We start from the raw sequence: 22546 nt of genomic DNA on the forward strand, positions 1-22546 counted from the left end.
TCTAGGAAATGTTTGGGGTCCAACAGTTGCAGAGGTACATACGCCACTTTTTAGTTAGTTACTTAAGCATTTTTTATGTGATTTAAAGAATTTGTGGGTTTTTTTCCAGATCTGCTTACTCTTTCTTTTCAGTGGTGGAGACTAATTTCCAAAAGAAGGCAGCAGGATGCAGAAATAATCTTTTTAATTTTGATATATTTTTAAACATTCTCCTGCTGCTCTCATGGTACGTATGTCCTTATACTGTGCTTTTGAAATGTATTTAAAAAACAAAGCCCAAAATAGAGCAGCAACCTTCTTGAGGTAAGATATATAATTTCTTCAGGCTGTCAGCCACCAACAACAGATAGAATCTGAGATTGCAAACAGTCAGGAAGAAAGACAAGTGGGGAAAAATTAAAAGGTTTTTTTTCCAAGAATAGAAACCTGGTATCTAAAGTCAGTATTGCTAGGAATATCTATGCTCTCTCTTCTTGTTAAAAAAAGACAAGGTTAGATATTGCCTGAATAAAGAGCATCTGCCTTTCTACAAAAATCCGTGTTAGAACAGTGATGTTTAATTGACCGAGCAGTACAGTGTTTTAGCAGTTGCTCATTGCAGCTCGCCAAAGGAAGCATGGTCTTCCCATATTGCTGAAGCCTTGAAGGTACAACATTTTCATCAGAAATCAAAAGAAAATGCATTGCAGTACAATCACTAATTACAAAGTAAAGTGGAACACAGAATTAGAGATACTTCTGTTGGACCTTTAAATGCACTAATGATGTAGAAGTAAGGAAATCTATAAATAACATCACACTGCTGAAGGTGAAGTGGCCAGTGAGGCAAGACAAACCAGAGTAGAAGGCAAGCAGCGGGAGGCAGGATAATTAAGTTCCTGAAATGTGTCTTGAATTTAAAGAACTTAGTATGTGTTTTCTGTGTAAGAATCTTAACAAGGGTCGGTCACTAAAACCAAACATCTGGTGTATCCATCAGATCTGTCTACTCCCTTTACCAGGTCACATTTCAGGTGACTTTTTATGGTAGGAGCTACATCATAGCCAGTAAGTTGCACAAGTATTAATGTCCTGCCACCTTAAAAACTTAATCTTCTAAAAGAATAGTCAATTTGGGCCACAGCTGCCCTCTCTCCCCCAATTTTCAAATCTTATACATTTTAGACCATCATCTCTTGTCAGGGGAAACTGTAAAACACAGCTTTTGGAGAAGAAACTCACCTGAATATCTTCAGTCTGGGTGCAAGAGGATAGCTACAGGATGAGCAGTTAGTTACCTGGATGAAAGTTGCAGCAGTGTCCTAATTCCCTCTTAGGAAGCTCTCTACAGTACATGGCAAAGAGGTTTAAAAGTTTGTTTGCAGATAGAGGAGATAAAGACAGAGGAAACACATTGTATTTGGACCATTTTATACTGCTTTTACCCCTTCTCTTATCTGAATCACAGAGGCTTGTTTCAGTTTTCCTCCTAATGTCACATCTTTGGACGGACAAAATATTCCAACACTCCTCTTTGCCAGAGTGCTCGGCAGACCAGGTATGCTGTTGTATGAGTTGACTTCTTTACAAGGTCAGTTATTCAGCCTACAGGCATGTAAACCAGCAGCCTGCCTTTGGGCTGGTCTGATCATTTGTCCTACCTACCTGTAATGGCTGGAGACAGCTGGCTTTGTTCCTGACATCTCCCAACCTCGTTTGTCACCTTGTTTATTGTATAACTCCTTAGCCCCTTGGTGATGACATTATATTCATCTATAGTTGAGAAAGCCACCACCCAAAGTTTTTATCCTTCACTGGGGCCAGCACACATTTTCACAGTGGCAAAGGAACTCCTTAAAACAGAGCTGGTGCTAGAGGAGCATGCAGGTACACAGTCAAGGACAGGTTATTCGTGGACAGATGGCAGCTGTCATCTTTTTCCTGATGGACAGGAGGTGATTTCATTACAGATCTACAGTACCAAGCTGAGTATGCAGCCTTGCAGGCATGGGCTGAGCAGAGAAGGGACACAATAATAAACAGGAGGCTCTGGGTACAAAAAGGAGAATTTGTTACCATTCTGCTTCAGAAGCATGTATCTTTATGGCTGTTGACTCTCTTAGCCAGTCTTATGACAAATCCAGATATTCTGTGTTTCAGTTTCCAGTATGGTTTCCAAAAAGCAGTACTATCTGCATGTGAGTAGGTCTGCCACAGACAGGGAAAAGAAAAAATTATTGTGAGTACATAGCAGTGTCAGTGCCTGCCTTTGCCCAACAAGCCTGCAGCTAAGGCTCAGATCCAGTAAAACTCTTCATTATCAAATCCAAAAATAGGGCCTTATATATTACAGGATCTCCCCAGGGAGTGGGTTTTTATAGTGGCAAGGGGACTTGAAACAGGGAGTTTGCTTTCAGGCTTCTAATGCAAGAGCACATGTCGGAGATGTACCATAAAGTCAGGAGCATGTTGAGTAGTTCAGACTGAGGCAAAATAATTGTGGAAGCCCAGAGGACAGAAGAAACATTTCAAACATGCCAACAATAAAGCATACAACGCAGAAGTCAAGGAGCTGGACAGATTTTCCATAAGGTAGTCCAATGCTTGGCCTTTCTTTCTCCTAAAAGTGTCATTCTTTCAACAATACGATGAGCTTTTCAGGTGCTGTCCGACCATTGTCACTTCTGTGACGGCTGTTAGCTTTTCTTTGCCATCTTTAGGATACACTTAAGAACCTATATCTGTTAATTTACTGTGGCTGTATTTTTGCTTCTGTGGATCACTTCACCTTCAACACACCCTCTGACAATGACAAAGTTCCTTTTCACATTGTATTTTGACAGAAAATACTGAACCTGTTCAGATTCATTTAACAAAAAGAGCTACACTTGTGAATCCCACTATCAGAAATTTCATTGTGTTATCTCACCTAACTTTACCTGTCTGCATTGGAGACATTATGTGTAGTTTACTCAGTCTAACATGCTTTTACAGTTAGTTGGGAGAGGTAGGCAGATGGGGCTGCTGTTGAAGACACTTAACTTAGGAGATCGCCTAAACCGTTCCCCGGAAGTGTCTACTTCTCTCCATCAGGCATGATGGTGTACTAGCATGGCCAGCACTGATGTCTCACAAAAACTGTAGATGCCCCAAGGAGTACACTGCAGACACCTGCAGTCACTCTGCCAAGCCACATCAGCGAGTCCTTTCAACACCTTGGTGTGCGTTGGGATTAGTCCTCAGAAATCTCTGCTTCTCTTCCAGTCCATAGTCTGAACACTTGCTCTTAGGAGCTGTCCCATCTTTTTATTAAAAACCTAAGCACTCTGAGTAATCCAGATAATGTATTTCTGAGATTTTGTTACTCAGGAATTCACTATGTACAATCACTCAGATTATTTTTTCTGGGTTTACAATATCAAATGTGAGGGTGCAATCTCTCATTTCTGATTTACGAAAATCTCAGTAAATTTAGAGGCCTTATGGCCATTATTAAATAATTTAAAACCTCCCTGTTCTGTGTAATAAAACAGTCCAGAAATACCAACTGGCAAGTAACTGCAGTTGAGCTTTAGCAATACCAAACCATAGAAGAGGAAAGGTCCAGCCACTTCATAGGCTTTTTTTCATCATTAGAGGCATGATTCAAATAGCCCTGCACTTAATGATGTTTTACCTCAAAGTTCAGCAAGTTTTAGAGTGAGGCCGTAACTGTTGTGTGTTTATCGATACATTTTCTTCCTGAAAAAAAGAAAGTCATGTAAGAATTATAGTGAAGAAAATGCTCTCAAAGACTGCTATGGTCTTTCACTGCAGCAGCCTAAGATGAATCATTATAAGGAGCACCACTTGCACTGCTATGTCTTAAATATGTAATGAAATAGCATGTATTTAAATATGCATTAATGCATTAAATTGTATAGCAAAAAAACAACCAACAAACTCAGTGGTGTTAACAGAAGTCTTATTGCTCCCGTGGAGGTTAGTATATGTACAGGACTGCAGGATTCTTTTCTTTTTACAATTAAAAGATGTTGGCTGCAAAATCTATAGAGCATATGTTTCTGTGCAGGAAGTCATTGGATTCAGGAAGGTCGTGACTCACAGCATTGCATCCTGCTAATTAATACGTGGTGCTTTTCTGAGTATTAATAAGTCAGCGACGGATTTGAACTCAAGAGAACTGTGTCACAGAGGCCAAAGTGAAAAAATCTCAGACAAAGGAGAAATTAAGTATCAAACTCTGGTCAGATTAAAGAGCAGGCATTGCAGAGCCATCTCATACAGGAATGAAAGACACCTGCAATCGATGGAGGTGAAATCTTGGCTTCTCTATTTTCCCCATGTAATTTACGGTGCTGAACACCTGAATTGTTTAGCTTCCCCATTACCTTATTGAAGCTTTCTTGTAAAGTTACAGCTTTGGAGACTCAGAATCTGTCTAGTTTGGATTTTTATCATTCTCATATCCAGTTTATCAGATAATCCAGTGTTCTCCAAATCAAGTTTCCTTTCCCATCAAGACCTGCTTTTTTATGACTTCTTGCCAGCTTAAGCTGCAGTACACCTGTATGTCATGTCGTTTTAAAAAAAAGCAAAGCAAGCCCACTACCAGAAATAGCAACTGCATTATAAATAGGGCTCAGACCTTTGCAAGAAATAGGTGCAAGCAGGGAAATATGAAGAGAAGACATTAATGAAGTTAACGGGCAAAGAGTAGCAGAGAACAGTGAAGATGTGTAAAGTTGTTCTTACTGCCTGACAGCTGGAAGATCATTGTACAGCTGACCTAGCCTCATTGAGGATATTTATTGTTGTTCACAAAAGTCACAGCCACTGTGATCTATAAACATAGAACTGGATACCAGCCTGGCTCACCTTCCTAGTAATAAAAGTGCTCAGTCAGCTCCCACAGTGATCCCCTGGATTTCAGGGATGCCAAGGGTCTAGCCCTCTAAAGAAAAAGTCGTTTTTATTGAGTACAGTAAGATTTGACTGATCACCAGGTAAAGTCAAACACTGTCATCCATATTTCACAGTGCCAGAGGTCAAGGCATCCGAATGAGCCCATCATTTTTCTTTTACACTTTGTGCTTGACACATGCCTCACTGTTCCAAACTGATTCCAAGAAGGAAAAAAAATAACATTTAATTTCTAAGTTGGATCTGTTAGTAACAAAGGACTCCTTCTGATTTACCTTCATTTGATGCTGTTGAACTGAAAGCCAATAGCAAATAACATATTTAAGAAATTAGGACAGTGCTGGTAGGCAGTTCCACAATTCCCAGACACAGTTCTGCACTTGGAAACCTCTTCATCCTAGTAACTGGTAACCCATCTGCAACATGAAATGGTTTTGTGTTCCTTTCCTGGAAACCACAGAGCACTAGCCTTGCCTTGCAAGTTTAGACAGCGTCACCACAGAGGATTGTCTTCACTCCTGGTACCTGGGGGACAATTGCCATATGGCCAGGGGGCAGGAGGACTGACAAGTGCTCTAAACAACCAGCAACAGCTGAAAAAGGAGAAATTTTTAAGAAAAATTGTTTGAAAAATTATTGTTTTGAAGATGAGAGTTACCTGCACTTTAAGCAACTGTCACGTTAGGCTTCCCCCTCGAGCCTTCAGTTGCTTGTAGAGAACTGTGATAGCTTTTCATCGCAGACCTGAGACTCGGGGTGGGGAGATAAGGGGGATTATTTAACCAGAAATCTCCCATGTCTCTTTGATAGTTTGAGCATGTATTCAGCCAAACAGCTCTCCTTCCCTTGCTTCTAATTTGAAAAGGAATTCAGCTGCCTTCAGAGCAGCATTAGTCCTGTGTTACAGGTAGGAAGTGGAAGAACATGGTCAGAGAAGTGACTCAGTCTGGGGCATTTACAGCTGTTTTGTGCTGCTGAAGTACAACTGGAAACAGTGATGTATTACCTGTTGAGAATTACATGCCTTTGATTTTTCCTCAGTTGATCCATTTTTCCTACAATAATTTGCTATCTTACAGTTGTCAGCTCTCCTGAAATAAATCCCAGCTGAAATAAATCCCGAAAACCCTTGAAGTACTATTAAGAAACAGAGATAAACACACCTTTAAATTCATCACCAGAGTTCTGTTCTTGCAGAGCTTTTTGCACTAGAACACTGCCCAGCAACTCAGTCAGCAGGGCAATCTTCAGAAATTAACCTGCCTACCACAGGCTGGAGTCCCCAGTCTCATCCTTAGCTGTACAGCTTCTGCAACACACAGAGGAGCAGAGCAGGTCTTATCAGTAATTATTAGCACTCACGCAGGGACCGTCAGTACAGAGGCTTTATACTTTTAGACAGAGACCTAGGTGACAATTTTTTTCATGTATGCTCTTGTTGTAATGCAGAAGAATAAACTGTCAGTACTGGACCATGCATTTGTTTCTAGATTGAAACTTATTGACTTCAATGCAGCTGTAAGGATTTATGTCTAGTAATGACCTAGCTGAGTTGGATTCAAAAAGACAGGATTTTATCAAAACCTGACATTATCCTGGTAAACCAACAATCGGCTCCACTGACACTTTTCGCAACAGAGAAGAGAAAGTGAGTTTTCAAATGTATTCTGCATACACCATCTCCTGGAGGCCCTGGGAATGTCTCCACTCCCAAGCCTGAACACATAGGACAGTTTCTGAACAAAGCCTCCACCTCCTGAAGTTCAGCTGTGCATTTTCATCTGCTAACATTTGAAATTCATGTGCTTCACTGTGAATATTTTTCTTTCCTTTCATCTCCCTCTGCACCCCATAAATATTCACTGGTTGGTTTTCCAAAATTCTTGCAGACAAGTAGGGAAAAGCCCATGAAAATTGTTTGGATTTTTTGAAATTTCATTTATTTTTTTCTTTTCTCCCCTGAAACTTTACTTAGCACTACCAATTGCATTTGGGTCATGAGAAATCTATTAGCAGCTAGATGACCACTTAAATGTATTGTTACATAAGGCAAGATAAAATGGTATTGCTTCATATGCTGAAGACAGAAGACTCACTGCAAAACAGTAGATCTCTAAAAGCAAGCCAGTTCTTCACAGCAGAGCAGACCACTTAATGCTGCCCCTCTCCAGTGATTAGCCAGTGAAAGATTCTGCACAAGTTTCCCTGGCAGAGATCATGCTGGCACTAACAGCAATTCTGCTGATATACGAGATGTTCATTAAACACCACGCTTGGTGTTACACCAGGTAACCAGCACGGTGTCACAGGGCAGAGCTACTGAAACCTTTTTATAATAATTTTTCTTCAGAAGTTGTTGTAAAAGTTAGGAAAGTGTTTTTAGCTATGTTTCCCCTTTCTGTACCCTATTAAAATTGAAAAGCAGTAGTGTAGGTGGTGGTGGAAGCTGAATCCAGTCTCTGGCAATGCACTCCACTGCATATTGAGTTGCCCTTTCCTCATTTTCCTCAAAGAATAATCCATGGCATTGAATTTTGGAAAGAAGAGGTTAACTGAATGAATGATGAAATCATTTTAATGATTTGAGATGCTCATTAGAAATTGAGCTCCTGAAGCATTTTTCCTCCAGCCAGCTATCAAGATGCACAGAATAGTTCTGAATCAGATTCAGTGAGGCAGTTAGAGTATCAAATACTGGGAAAGCATTTCCTAGATTTCAGTCACTTCATTGCTTGTAGAAAATAACTGTAATTTCACTTCCTAACAGTTGCTGTCTTTAGACCTTCATTGTCTCTTCACAGCTCCCATTAAGCTCAAACTCCCTGGGATGAGAAGCCAATACCATATTGCCTGCTTTTTTGGAGCTGAGACCATCTTTTCACTGTATTTGTATTTTGAACACTTGGAGGTCTTACATACTGCATAAATACATGACAATCAAGTGTGATGCAAACTTCAAAATTATAACAACCAGGGCACTAAGGGGTGAAAAGTCTTCAAGCCAGATCTAGCTTTGCAGCACTGGAAGGTCATACAGAAACCAGAACCTCCTAGAAAGGCCTCAAAACACAACAGCCCAACTTCAGAGTATGTCAAGGTTAACTGCTGGCAGCATCTCATGCATTTTCAGTTTTAAATTCCAACTTGCATAGCAGATTTCTATGCCTGACTGTCTTCAAACCTGAGTCTAGGTGTTCTCAGCCTAGCTGATGGCACTGAATGCAATGGACTTTATCATACATACATAGATACATACATTACATAAACTGGATTGTGACAAGTAATGCAAAATCCCTGAATTCAGGACTGTTTTCCTGTTTCTGTTCCTGTGGTTTTATCACATTGGTATTTTCATGCATAATTGGCACTCCAAGCTGTAGATGTATGCAGATGCCCAATTCTTCTCAACATCTTCCCAAGTAAAACAAGTTCTCCCTTCCCACTCAGCAGATGTTTTAACAACAGAAGATAGAAACCAAGAAGGTCTAGAAGTAGGGTGACAATCCAAGGCAACTGGTAGCTGCAGTATTTGATTTTGGCAGTAAACAGCACAAACATCATTCATCTGGTAGCACAATGCTATACAAGGTACATAAGACTCTGAGAAGTCCCAAAGCCTTTCTTGGCACCGCCAGAGAAGCTGGATGTTCTGAAAAGCTCTTGAGTATCCTTAAACACTATTGTAACCTCCCTGACTCAGTGCTGAAGTGACCCAACAACCATTTCACCTCCTCAGCACTCGGAGGCATTCATGTTATCCTTTGTTTTCTTAGACAGTAAGAAAACATTAGCCCTTGTTTGTTTTCTTACCCATGGTATGTTTTCTTGAACAGTGAGACTTGTTCTTGGAAATACCAGCATATCCCATGCATCCCACAGTATATATGGTCCTCAGAGGTCACAAGGACAGCATTGGTGCCCCAATTCCAGAAAGCATACTCACTTCCAAAGCAATTTAGCCTTTCTTCTGCACCTGTATCCTGAACTTCCCAGCAGCATTTCCTAGTCCTCCCACCCAAATGCTCTGACTTCACAGAAGGTGGGTCATCTTCCCAAAACGTACATCCCAGACCTATGCAGCAAGATCGTAAGATCATCTGGTGTTAACATTCCACGGCCTTGAACCTGGGAAGTCAGAGTACTGATTCAAGACAAGTGCTTAACCCCCTCTGGCACTGCATCCCTCTGCTCTGAGGGCTCTCATGACCAGCTCTTGACTTTGCCCCACATACTAACCCAGATCCAAATGGGAGGTGACCATGTGTCTCACAACTTCATACACAACAGCTTTCTCACAGTAGACTTGGGGACATAGTTCTAAGAATTTGAGATGCATGTAAGTAGAATGGCCGTTCATGGTATACACTAATGTTTCAGATACAAAACTCAGTTTACTAACATGAAATCCCTCATCTCCAGTATTTCAGCTGCAGAAGTGATATTGTTAGCTGCTAGAGCCTTCACAAGCAACACTAAATAGCTCTTTAACCCCTAAAAAAACATGGGCTTTTGAGTATTCCATTGAGATATTTATATAAAGACTGTTACATTGCCCAGGCCATTGTCATTCCCCTACTTCTCCCACTCACCAACTCAGCTAGCATAGGTTGCAGTTTGCTGTGGTGCTGTGGTGGCCTTGCTAGCTAGCGTTCACAGGGTTGGTTACTTGCCACGTGCAGCAGCAACACTTAGCTCCCATGCACTGCAGAGGAAAGTGCACCACTTGGGACTGCAGTTAGCCTACTGGGTGAGGAGCAATTACTTTTAGGAGCAATGTCCCTTTTAAAAAGAACAAGTTATTTCCTTTGCTTCCAGGTCTTCAAAAGGGAGGTCTGTTAGTTAAAGAAATTAATAAAGAGGGGTATATTATCTGTACCCATAGCTCTATTTACATCTCGTTCAATGAACTGCCAAGCCAGGACTTAGTGTCCCCTGAAAGCCTTTCTCTAGGTTAAACCGTGTTCTTTTGATTTGTTGCAGCCATAGACGTGTGATTTTGGAGGGACCCTGTAAGGTTGTTGAAGCTGAGTGCCAAGAAACTCATGTCTGGACATTGATCTGCAGCTGTTGCATTCATTCACTTTTAAACATACTTGAATTACCAGCAAATCTCCAGGTACTCTACAGATACAAAAAGTGTCAGCAGTTCCTGTGACCATTACCAGCTTTAAAATGGTTATTCACCTTTCACACTGACTGAGCTTTGAATGAAAAAACACAGTAGTGTATAGATAGAAGTGCAGTCTCTACATTGTAGAAAAGCTTGTAATTTTGACAACTATTTCTTCTTAATAAGATAGCTTTTATATTTGCTATTACTGGTAATAAAGCAAGTCTCCTCCAAATTGCCAAAAAAAATCTTTCCCTGACTCTTCAAACTGTGATTCTTCAAATGCTGATTTTTCAGAGTTCATGATTTCTCTGCAGCCCTAGGCATTAGGGTTTTGTTATTGGAGTAAAGAAAACAGAAAGACTCTTTCAACATAGGACTTTTAAAATATAAGAAACAAAAGAAACAAAGCATAAGAAACAGAAAAGATAAATTTTAAAAAAAGACAACTAATAAGGCAAGACTCACAGGAAGACACTGGTATTTACCTGTCCTGGTGGGACACAGGTATTTCTGGTTTCCATCTTTTCACAGAATCTTCTGTGGAGAGGACTACAGAAAGTAAGAAAGCGCAGCGACAACTGATGAGTTTTGTTTCCATCCTGAATTTTTATCTTCTGTTGAAGCAAGTAAGCCTTAGAAGTTTTAGTAGATTAGCAGTGAAGGTAATGGAGGTAGTCTGTTATCTGCTTTTGGCAGCATTTTATGTTGTTAATATGCTATTCATATAGGTGCAAGCAAACCTTTTCCCTATGTGGATAAGCATCAGTAAGAAGAAAGTATAAGTTCCAAAAGACATAGAGGATTAGAACACTACTAAGATTTATCCTTCATAAAAGGAGTCAAGGGTCCTACAGCACAGTACCATCTACTATGAAGAAATTTAACTGGCCCAGCCAAAACCACAGACACATAATTACACTCAAGAAAAAGCATAGATTAGCATAAGCGGGTAGAGTGTAGGATACGAAGGATCACTACATAACTTCCTTTCATGGACTTTCCAGTACTTCCCACCAGACATATGGTGTTGCTAGAGACAGGATATAAAGCCAGGTGGACTTTTGATCTAATACATTTTCCAATGTTGTCATCATTTGTGATGAAATTTGTCGATGTGCCTGACACTAAGCAAAGCATGGACAGTCCTCAATAAAGCATTTGGGACAGAAAATTACACAGAAGTGCAGTTTAGTAAACTCATCTAGTTTACTCTAGTCTTTTGTACTAGCATTTCTCATAGAGTCTTAAATGTGTAGCTAGATGTAGACATCGGTGACAGTCTGGAGTGAGGGATACTTTCCAGTGAAGTGAGGCATCAGCAGTCTTTATCTGCAGATTCGATGCTGCACTGCAGTTGGCATCACCAGGTGGGCCACAAATATCACAACACTTAAGTTGACTTGGAAGGTGGGAGTATGATTCAGTGTTGAGACTCAGTGGGTTTTTCAGTCTCCTCACTGAAATTGCCAAGAAATAAAACCTAAGAAAAATAGTACTGACTGTGGCAACAAGCTTCTTGGGACATAGAGTGCATGGAGCCCATTCCAAGGTCATTCTTTAAGCAGGTCATTGTCAACATCTCGAGACTAGACCTAGATTTGGGTTGAAAGCATTATGCTGGAAGTCTTCATAATGTATTGCCACAGCACAACTCTCTGTTATGTGTTTTCTGGCACTTGAATGCTGCTTCCACACTTACAGGCAAGAACATTTCCCTCTGCACCCACAATCCTTATAGCACAGCATCCACTACGGCCATCTCCAGATGGAAGCACAGCCTGCCTTTCTTGTCTTGTAGTCATCCAGACCAAAATAGATCAGAAAACATGTCAAGACTCCCTCCACACCCACAATCTTGTGTTTATGCACAGGTCTCATTCCTGGGTTGCAACGTGGACCAGATCAGCAGAGCACAATGTGGAAAGCACCTGCCCATTTTATAGATAAAAATTACCAGAAATACAGTATATTCATACCTTCCAGGACATCAAATACCATCCAAAAGAACTTTTCCAGAGTGAACTAGGTGACGCGTTTCAGAGCAAACATTGATTTCTTTTTCAGACTGAACTGGATGACAGTGCATTTATGTCCTACCTCTGTTATTCTTAAAATTATCCATGGAGTCATTGAAGAGAAGAGTGGGAAAGGTCTTTTGTATGGCTTTATGTTGCCCTGCACTCTGTTTTACATAGATGATAATGCAGAGAACCAGATGGACTGGCAGAACACCTCTTTGCTTGATCATTGCAAAGCAGAGCATGGCCATGGTGAGATCACCTTTGCAAGCTGCTGTGAAGACCATGAGCTTCCTGGGAATCAAACAATGCATGACTACTTCAGCCTTAGCTTTATTTGGCTTCCTGTGCTCTGAAAGTTTGACCTTTTAGAGGCCTGCACGTTGCTGAAGGCTTTACAATTAGTATGGTCTTGGCAACACTCAGCCATCTCAAGGAAGTGCTTGGTGTAGCAGAGGACGCTGCCTGACACCTCCACTGCAATTTGGGAATTTCCCACGAGTCACTAAATGCTCAAAAGACAAACAGGCTACTTTAGAAACAGAGGTCTGTGAAACTTGTAAACATGCAAACTACTCAGGGTTTTAATACAGAAGGTGGAGCCGGTTGTGAAATGGAAGAGACACAGAACTGCAAAAATCGTCTGTGTGTGTATAGCCTAGTAGTCAAGCTTACAGCCTGGGCTGTGCTGAGGAGTATTCTTCCTCTTTCTCAGTGCCAGGGGAGACTTCTTGGTGTCCACAACACTTCAGTCCTTAGTATCTCTGTGGAGAATGGCAGCAAAGACAGCAGCGGTCTGTGGTATGGTGTCTGGGCTTCTAGAAATGAAATGGTGGTGCTACCCTTCTGCAGAAGACTGAATCTCATCCTTAAGGATTCAATAAAAGACACTCTGTCAAAACAAACCCAAACTGTGGGTCCTTTGCTGGGTACCTGAAGCCCCACAAAGTGGATCCTGGAGGCTTCTTATAACACTTCCTGAAACATTGAGTGGTTTAAAGACAAATAATCCATGTAAACACCTGGATTGGGGGGTTCAGGGTGTCTGTCTTAAGGCAAATGTTATGACAGTTGAAGAAAATCCTGAGAGTATACAAAGAGGTTGATCAGTCACCTGGTAAGTCTTTTCAAACTTTTTCTGTGATGTGGAAAGCTGACTGCAGGAAAACACCAGAGGGAGGTCTATGAATGCTGAGAATTTCTGACAGACTGTTCACGCATAAAACCAAGATACCAGACATGAAGGAGGCAAGTGACTCTGCTAATCTGTAATTTCATCTCCTCAGCTCCACCACCCATCCCAAGGGTTTCGGTTTGGAACCGTGCGAGAAAGCAGCGCAGAAGACTATGTGAGGCAAAGCTTCCCAGAGATGCATGAGTACATGCGACGGTACAATGTCCCTGCAACCACGGATGGAGTGGCTTATCTAAAGTGAGCCTCTGCATGCAACAGCAGATCTGGTCCCTTGACCAGAATGCACAGTAGTAAGATGGTGATGGGTTCCCCGCTTTCAGTGTCACTTATCCCACGAAACAGTCATTGAAGGGAGTGTGGCAGATAGATAGGCAAGGCACATAGTCACCTGGAGGGAGGGAGACTTGGACAGCAAGGTAGTGTAGCACCAGCTGGAGTGTTTCCAGGTGAAAGCAGTGCTTCACACTAACTGCTAGGGTGCAATCAAGTATGGGCAACATACAAGTCCTGGTAGGTTTCTGTGCTTGGGAGCCCTTCATCAGGTAGTAAGAAACATTCAGAAAAAAACCCATCACAGTCCAAACAAAATCTGCGATGAGGTTCCTCGCCATCTTCAGCAGGCTGGGAGGAGAGAAGGTTTTCAGAGAGAAACTGTAAAGCATTTATCATTAAAGTGAGTAGAAGAAGCATTAGACTGGTAAAAAGTAATAAACACCAAGTCATCTTGCTTTAGGGAATCATGGTATCACTGTGTTTCAGAAACATTTGTGCCTAATGACCTGGGGTCACACAGTTGATTCAGCCTGCCAGGAAACAGGAGAGGTGATAACAAGCTTGAAATAATTCATTATTTTACACACAGAAGTTGCATAACAGATGGCCTAAGAATTTTTCACCAGAAGTTGTTTCCTATTTATGTATTTTTCCCAGACCCACCCTAATGATAATTAAGACATGTGGCAGTTCCTTTGGGTAAAACTGGAATCAATCCATAGAAATCAATGAAGTAATGTAACTTCACATTGGGAAACCACCCAGACCTTTAAAGTGACAAGAATGGAGGGTGCAGTCCCTGGATCAGATGAGAACAGGCACCACAACTGTTCATTTATATCATCATTTAATGCAAATGTGCTATTCAGAAATTATTATGTTGGTAAAATTCAGTCCTCTGTGTTCATGAAGACTGAACATAGAGGAGAAGCTTATCTGGGTGAAGGAAATTAATTTACTTCATATTTAAGGAGAAAGGAGGAGAAACACTTGAATGAGTTATCTCCTGCATTTTTGCTGTAATGACCATAGCTTAAACATCACAAAGAAACCAGGACAGCACTAGTATTTTAGCAATTGTTAATCTTTTCCAATAAAGCTTTGTGCTACCTTTCAACTGAGTTGAAGTCTAACATATTGTAGTATTTTCCATCTTTCAGTAGTATTTCATGGGAGCAAAGTAAGTCTTATGCCCATTGTCCTGCTCTAGATGCACAAAGTTTGTATTTTGTGTACAATTCGCCTCCTCAAAATATAAATCAGTTTTTGCATTTTAAATGCAGATGTGCAAATAGCAGTCCCCGGTCTCTGTTTTCATTCAGTAATCTTCCAGAAAACCACATAGATAAACGTTTAGTGAGTATGATTTGAGTTTGAGACTGCAGAGTGATTCTGTTGCTGACTCTGATGTTGAACACAGGCATGATCCAGAGAAACTTGATGCCTTCATCATGGATAAAGCACTCTTAGATTATGAAGTATCAATAGATGCTGACTGCAAGCTTCTAACTGTGGGAAAACCCTTTGCCATTGAAGGTAATAATCAGTTTTATAACATGCTGCTCTATTTCTTATGGGTTGAATTTGCTTTATTGTGATTTTGTATTCTCAGTGAAAGTATACAGGTGAAAGTGTGGACCCCCTGAAGATTATGGTAAAATTCTCGGTGATTAAGCAGAACGACGGTTTCACCCTTTTTGTGGTTTTTGAGCTTCCAGATCCCTTGAACCATCTGTTGCCATGCTCCATATAGGAATGATTCCAGACAGTACATCTCAAAACAAGTAGGAGGTACAGTCCGTTTCACTGCTCACAATGAAATAAAAGTCGCTCCTGAAGTCAGGCTTTCTTTTTGTAGGCTCACTTCCATTACAGATGTTCAAAACTCAGTGAAGTATGTTCAAAATGCTGTTCTACAGTTTTACTCTCATCTGAAGCAGATGAGTACTGTTCCCATTTTAAACGTCAGCTTAAGGCTCCCACTGAATCCGTAGCTAATTGCAGCTGAAGAAGGGAGCCTACCATGGCATGCAGCCTCCTGCAGCCCTGGTGTATTAGCAAGGACAGATCGGAAGGCAGCCTGGAAGCAGGGCTGTCTGAAGCTGCTTCCAGCACAGGTGAGCACATTAGCAGCTTTTTGTGATAGATGGCCAATGAAAATGATTGAAGCTCCTTCTTTCCTTGCTTCCAAAGGCAATCACTCTGACCATTCCCATCACACATTAAAACAATCTCCTTCAGAAATGTTCAAACCTGATTGAGGAAGGCAATACACTAAATGAAGGCCAGAGAAAGCTGAGCATTTTAATCATTTCAGCTACAAGTCACCAGCACCAGGCATTTTGTAGAACACTCCTTTTTGCTATACATCATCAGTGTGTCTCCCATTGGAATTCATAACAGAGACCTGAAAGCAATCCATTTTCTTCTTTTCTTTATGTTACCAGGGGGGATAGGTGCTTGGAGAGCTGTTCAGGCTGTAGCAGGATTTGTGTGTGTGCAGCTGTGTGTTTCACCATGCGCGTGCAACCTGATAAATCTTCCATTTCAGAAAGGTCAGCTTTACTGAAGTAAACCATCAGCTTCCACAACTTTGAATCAAGTATCAAGTAAATGAGATTTCAATACAGAAAAAACAAATAAACCCCAATCTATATGTCTTTACATAACTGGACTTCACATCACCCTATTACAAAACACTTAGATATGCTGAAAATGTGGTATTCATGAACCCTAGCTATGCCTTCTATGACACTAGTCCTTTAGTATTAGCAAATACATCCAGATGCAAATATAGATACAATGTACAAAAATCAGCAGCAAGGGAGACTATTGGCATTGTACGTATGCATATCACCACATCACTCTGCATGATTAAAAAGCAAGCCACTCAGCAAATTTATCACTTATGTACATTTGTGGGGTTTTTTTTGTTTCTTCCTTGTTGTTGTTTTTTTAAAGGAAACTGAAATTCTGAATTCTGAACTGAAAAACAAAAATCCACAGTGGGCTAGAAAGGAATCTCTGCGGGCAGTTGGCAGGGCATCTCTGCATGCAGTTGCATGTCTTCCAAGCATGAATTGTATTTGTTTTTCTAAAGTCAAAACCCAGATACTGCAAACTAAAAGACCATATTTAGAGTTACTGAATCCATTTTCACTTATGCTAAGCCCTTTAACAGAACTTTAATGTGGTAAAAGACAACAGAGGCTAAAAACTGTATTTATGGCCATCTGAAGGTCTGTGTCACTGCCAGAGCAAAACTGCATGAACGGAAAGCATAGCCCCTGGGCTTTAAATTGCTGTGTGACAACAGTACAGGCTGCTCCAATATACATTTACATGCACACAGCTCCTCATCAGAAAATACATAGGAAGAAAAGAAAAAGTCACACCTGACACCACAGTCACTAAAATGTACTTTAGAGCAGCATCCACTGCTCTAAAAGTGTAAAGGGATCACAGAATGGTTAACTTGCCATTCAGGCCTTTTCACATTGCTAAAACAAGGTAAAAAAGAAGAACCCATGGCACGGACATGTAAAAGACTGTTTGTAGGGATGAGACAGATTTATTCATCTCTCTGTACTGCCGTCGTAAGGTTTTGAACCTCAGATTTTACATACTATTTTTCTGGCCTTCATAATTTTGAATTTGCATATTCTGTTTGTATTAGGCTACTTTACACAGCAAGTCTCATCTCGCCATTCTCAGTTCATGGTAAGCCAGCATCCAGATTTGAACTGGCTTGCTGATCACCAACTTGATCTGTGATGTCTTGATCAGTTGATAGCTGAATAAAATGAACATACTTTAGCAAAAAGCAAACAAGAGAAAGATGATTGTACTGTTTGTCCTTCTAGGATATGGTATTGGTCTGCCTCCCAATTCTCCACTCACCTCAAACATCTCTGAACTGATAAGCCAGTACAAGTCCCATGGTTTCATGGATGTTCTGCACGACAAATGGTACAAGGTTGTTCCATGTGGGAAAAGAAGCTTTGCGGTCACGGAGGTAAGTGATGAACCTGGGTCACATAAATGAGGATTTGCTCTTAAGTTGCTAATTATTTCCCCTCATTCACAATGTGCAGCCGTAGATGTACATCCATGACAGAGATGGTCTGCAGCTGAAGGGAGACATTAGGCTTCAAAAGCCAGAGATGCTAAGCCCAGCAGTGTTCAGATCAGAGCACAAGAAAAACATCAAAAAGGCTATGCTGCCAAGTTAGGCATGCAGAGCATGCATCAGAGAGCACTTCTGGAGACAAACAGGGCATGTAATGTAGCACTGAAAAAAGAGATCTGGCACACTGCACAACAAACCTATCTGGTTACACTCAATTGTGTGTATCGCCATCTAGAGGATCTGCCAGTGGTCCTGGTCCATCTTACACTGGAATGATAGCTAAAATATCTAACACAGAGGCCAAGAGCAAAAGAAACAGAAAGAGTAGGTACTTAGTACAGCCCACATTTCAAATATAACCCTGACCACTTCCTAACATGGGTGGCAGCTACTTGTACCAAAGACAGGATTTCAGTCTAGAAATGGTCCACTAAGATACCATGCTAAGAACAGAAGAGAAGCAGGTCTCATATCTAAGTAGATCTGCAGAAGACAGAAGTAAATCTCCATGGATTTAAGTCCTGGTATCAAATCAGAGGAGTTATGCCAGCTTGTGGAAGCTGAAGGTGTAGGCCATTATTTATGAGAAAAAGACTCCTCTTATTAGAATAGCAGGTTTTCATCAAATTCCCTAGACTGTCAAATATAAAGAGATAAAGTACTGAGGAATCAAAAGATCCAGCAATGCCTGAAGTGTAGAGCATACACTTTTAGCTCAAGGTCTTCCAAAAGACGTAGGTTACATATTCTCACTGGTAGAAAACACGCAGCTAGCAGTATGCCGTCTCCTCAGAGTGCTCAGCCAAATATCAAACCAATTCTGTGTTCCCCAGGGAAGTGGGGCATGACCATTTTCCTTAAAAGAGAAGGCCAGTGTCCTAGGGCTCTGACTCCCACTCTTGAATGGTCACTTGAGCATCTTGGCTGCAACCTTTTGACTGCTGACTAAATCACTAAAAAACTAGCATTTTTTACATACAAGACCAAGAAAATCTTTACTTGATTACTTTAATACATAGATTGTTGGGGTATTTCTGCATGTCTTACTACACTTTTTACTTTTTCATTAAGACTGTATGAGTATAAAAGAGATTATATTTTAACATCAGACACTCATAGAAGAAAATTCAATTTATTCAACTTATCAATTATATTTTTGTGTGTGTGTGATTAATTCAACACAAGAAAGCATGTTTACACAGAAGTATGTGTTCACTGCTCTTTCTGATCTAGCTTATCTGAAGATTATATTACCATCTAACAAGACATGTATCTGGGGAATTTTCTTTTTTACTGTAGCTGACACATCTGTTCCTGACAAGCACTTCATTCAATGACCTCTTTTACTCTACATTTTAACACAATCTTTTGAACTATTTCCTGAGAAAATTGTCAGGTGGTAATGGTATTAATTACCACAACTTTCTTAAAACTTAGAGACAAACTTATCTTCTTAGCAATTTCCCAGTGATGAGATGTAAGGAGCTTCTTCTGATCATGAGGTCTTACTCCAGTAGCTGTATCCAGGGCTGTATTCTCTGTATTCCTAGAGAAATAGTTAAGACACAGAATCAATTCTAAACATCTTACAGTTAAAAAAAAAAAAAAAAAGGCTTTATTTAATATTGGGTTTCTCCTAGAATATATAATTGCTCCTTTAAGCCAGTGGTCTCTAGAGTCAGGTGCATGAGACAATCCACTGGGTTGCAGGAAGAAAATATTAGAAGTCTAGTAATACAAATATATATTAAAAAATTATAAAGAAATATACATGTATGGGGGTGTGGGTGCACGTCTAATAGTTACTAGTAGAGGTATGTTATCAAAAAAGGTTTGGAAACCACCACTTTTAGCCTTGGGATCTCAAGACTGTCTTTTTCTGCCATAGCAAATACTGTCAGAGAAAAAAACCCTTGGCTGGGCAAACTGCAGAAGGCACAGTATAAAACCAATTGGATTTGTCTTTTTGTGGAGAAAAGCAAACATGAGCAAAGATAAAATAAAACTTGCATTCAAACTGGAGAGAAAAAAAATCTGATAAGCAGCATGTCATTTTTACAGTTACTCTTCTGAAAACCCTTTGCAATTTAAAAGTATGGGGAAGACCATACTATTTTCCTGCACAGCTATTGCTAGTACATTATCTCTGAGGCAAACCTAGTTCTTTGGCTTCCCTAGATTTTCATTCACCCCTCAATGTTCAGTGAGGCAGTACTGGGAGTCATTGGTTTCCAGGTAAGCTTTAAACTTCCCTGTGTTCATGGCATGAAAAAATAACACGTGGCTTAAATTCTCAAAGATTCCTCAAGACCTACCAATAAAGGGAGAGGGGGAGGGAAAAAAGCTGCTCCAGTCTGAAAAGAAAATTAAATTTTGTCACATGAATAGTCCCATGGAATTCCTTTTTTCTCAATGTTGAATAGGTTTTAAGCACAGGGGTTTAAGCATGAGATCACAGCTAGAATACATGCTATACTTTCAAGTAATTCAGTCTTTCAAGTGTAACCTCCATGTGATGGCCAGAAAGAAAGGCAGGTCTAGCTGCTCTGGGACTGGCTATCTGACTGCAGTCTTTGTTTGATCTTCAGTTGTGCTAAGCCAACATGCATAGTCGAGTTTTTCTCCAGAGGCCAAGGTCCAATAAGCTGGTTCAGGTGACTGAACTGAAGGACTCTTAAACCAGTCACTGAAAAGACTTTGTCTTTGAACAGATCCTCATGTACTCAAAGGCTTTATGCAATCAGAATGAGTGAGCAGAAATAAAAGACCACTTTTAATTCTGTGCTGTTGTGGGGTAAGCACTGGCAATTCCAGATCTTCCTTTTCTGGAATCCTTGTACTTCTACTGCATCTCCCATGAGCATCCCTTCCTCTTCATCCCCTCCTCGCAGCCAAGAACTTGCAGATTTTGGAACTTGCAGTATCACAGCTGGGACAAATTTACTAAACTGAGGGGGCCAAGCAGTGGATACTCTCTAAAGCATAGCTTTCCCCTTTCTTTGTTACATAAAGAAGCACGGGAATTCTTGGTCTTATCTTTATGTCAGTTTGTAGCCTTTACTCCTGTACAGCCCAGAAACCTGTTACTTGACTCCCTGCAGTCAGTCACAGTAACATTGAACAGCTTCACTGAAGTGTGGGCAATGTTCAACACAGAAACAAGATAATTTAATTTCTAAGTGGGTAGTTATTCACATGGATTATATACTAAACTAGACACTTTTGATACCTAGAGTAAGGCTTTGTATTTTTCTATGTCTTTTTGATAAATTTGGTCTGTGACACTCTGCACCTGGTTACCAAGATTAATGACCCAAGAATGGGAATATATGTAGGTGAAATATCGATTGGTATAGTCCTTAAATGGGTGAAATATCTATTGTCATTACCTCTTTAGGCTGTACCTGATTCTTATCCACCTGCCATTGCTGCCCACCAAGGTTAATTTTTTCTTTATATTTGTTTTGGGATTCATCTTCCTAGTCATCATTTTTTTCTAATCTTACACTGGGAAATCATACTTCCTGTGGCAGAACTCACTGCTAGCTCTTTCCATCTCTCTATCTGGCAGCACTTTGCTCATTCTAAATTGTATTTCAAAACAGTTGTCTTGGAAAGGCATGATTCACACTCGGGCTGGAAAATTTGCAGTGACTCCTCAAGCTAAGAAACCAAACAAAGATGAGTTTGAAAGTGCAGAGGTCAGTAGGGCTTCACTCCATTGTTTTGTATGAACCTCCTCAGCAAAAGCACTTGCCCAGGCATCTTACTCTGGCCAGCACCCATGGGATCGTTCACAGGGGATGCAGCTAACTGAAACTTGGGATGAATGGCTGCAGTGAATTGCATTTTACCTTCTCTATCACAAGTAATTGCTGGTAGCAGTGGCTGTTCACGCTGATTGCTAGTCGCTAGTGATATCACTTGAGCACTTTTCATTTAAAATTATCATACTTTAGTTTCAAAGGAATTTCTTTGTGGTAAATTTGCTAAGTCCCTACTTAGAGCAGGGCATGGTGCAGGAGGGGAGCGGGGCTGGCAGAGTTATATTTGCGCAGTGTACACAATCAGTGTCATTCATTTTCAATTTGCACACAAAACAATTAGCCCTTCCTCTACACTACTGATATTCTTACTAAGGCCAGTTCAGCAGGAGCCAGACTCCGAGGCCTTTCCCCTCCAGCACGTTAGCTCCACCCAAGCTCGGGAGAGACTGCAAATTCTTTCTGTGGCATTTTTGGGAACCAAAATACAGTGAAATGGCAGCTTTGCAACTTTCTGCTCATGATAGCAAAACAGCTATGGAAGGAACTAAGGCACTATGACAGCAGGCAGAGTGGATAGCCTGAACAGCCAAGTTGCCTGTCAGTTAGCCGTGGTTTTGACCGTTCAGACCAGGCAGTAATGATCAGGGCAGGGTGTTTCGGAGATTAGCTGGCACACCATGGTTTCTGAAGATGGTATGAAAGAGAAAGGTCCATCCTGGACAACAGAGCCAGGGGAAGCATGTTTTGAGTGTCCTGGAAAGAAGTAACAGATTTAGATTCACCTGTCAAAATGAGGGCGGGGGGGGGGGGAGGGGAGTTCACTATTTGAGGAGACAAAGTTGTTATTCCCAATTCACCAGTCTGTGGTATCAAGAAGCAGACATTTCCTCAGCACCTAATTCAGATGACAAGTATTGTTTTTTCCTCCTACTAAAGACAGGGCTTGGAAAATGGCTAAGTTGAAAGAAAAAGACTTACTTTTTCCAGATCCGTGCAAAAGTCCTCACAGCAAGAGGAGAAAGGAACTTGTTTTGCTAATGTAAGACAATGATTTACAGTATCTTAAAATCTGGCATTTGAAACATTAAAGCTACAGTCACCAGTCTTTGCTAAGGATAATCTCCCTGAAAAGGCTAAACTTATATTACT

At 40.7% G+C, this 22546-nt stretch overlaps 1 protein-coding gene and 1 long non-coding RNA gene across 2 annotated transcripts in view; one reads left to right on the forward strand and one right to left on the reverse strand.

Annotated features, from left to right (window-relative positions):
* GRIN3A (glutamate ionotropic receptor NMDA type subunit 3A) overlaps positions 1-22546 on the forward strand; it is a 70688-nt gene that overhangs the window by 37804 nt on the left and 10338 nt on the right. Inside the window, exons 4-6 of the mRNA XM_056324312.1 lie at positions 13320-13465; positions 14922-15037; positions 17365-17516. Of these exons, the coding sequence (XP_056180287.1) occupies positions 13320-13465; positions 14922-15037; positions 17365-17516 (414 nt within the window). The remainder of the gene's footprint in view (positions 1-13319; positions 13466-14921; positions 15038-17364; positions 17517-22546) is intronic.
* LOC130142417 (uncharacterized) lies at positions 6071-17460 on the reverse strand. The gene is made up of 3 exons (XR_008819388.1): positions 17402-17460; positions 10501-10564; positions 6071-6211 (listed from the first exon to the last, which is right to left on the reverse strand). It is a non-coding gene; the product is annotated as an uncharacterized LOC130142417 (long non-coding RNA).

Source organism: Falco biarmicus, chromosome Z, assembly GCF_023638135.1.
Source record: "Falco biarmicus isolate bFalBia1 chromosome Z, bFalBia1.pri, whole genome shotgun sequence".
Taxonomy (NCBI): domain Eukaryota; kingdom Metazoa; phylum Chordata; class Aves; order Falconiformes; family Falconidae; genus Falco; species Falco biarmicus.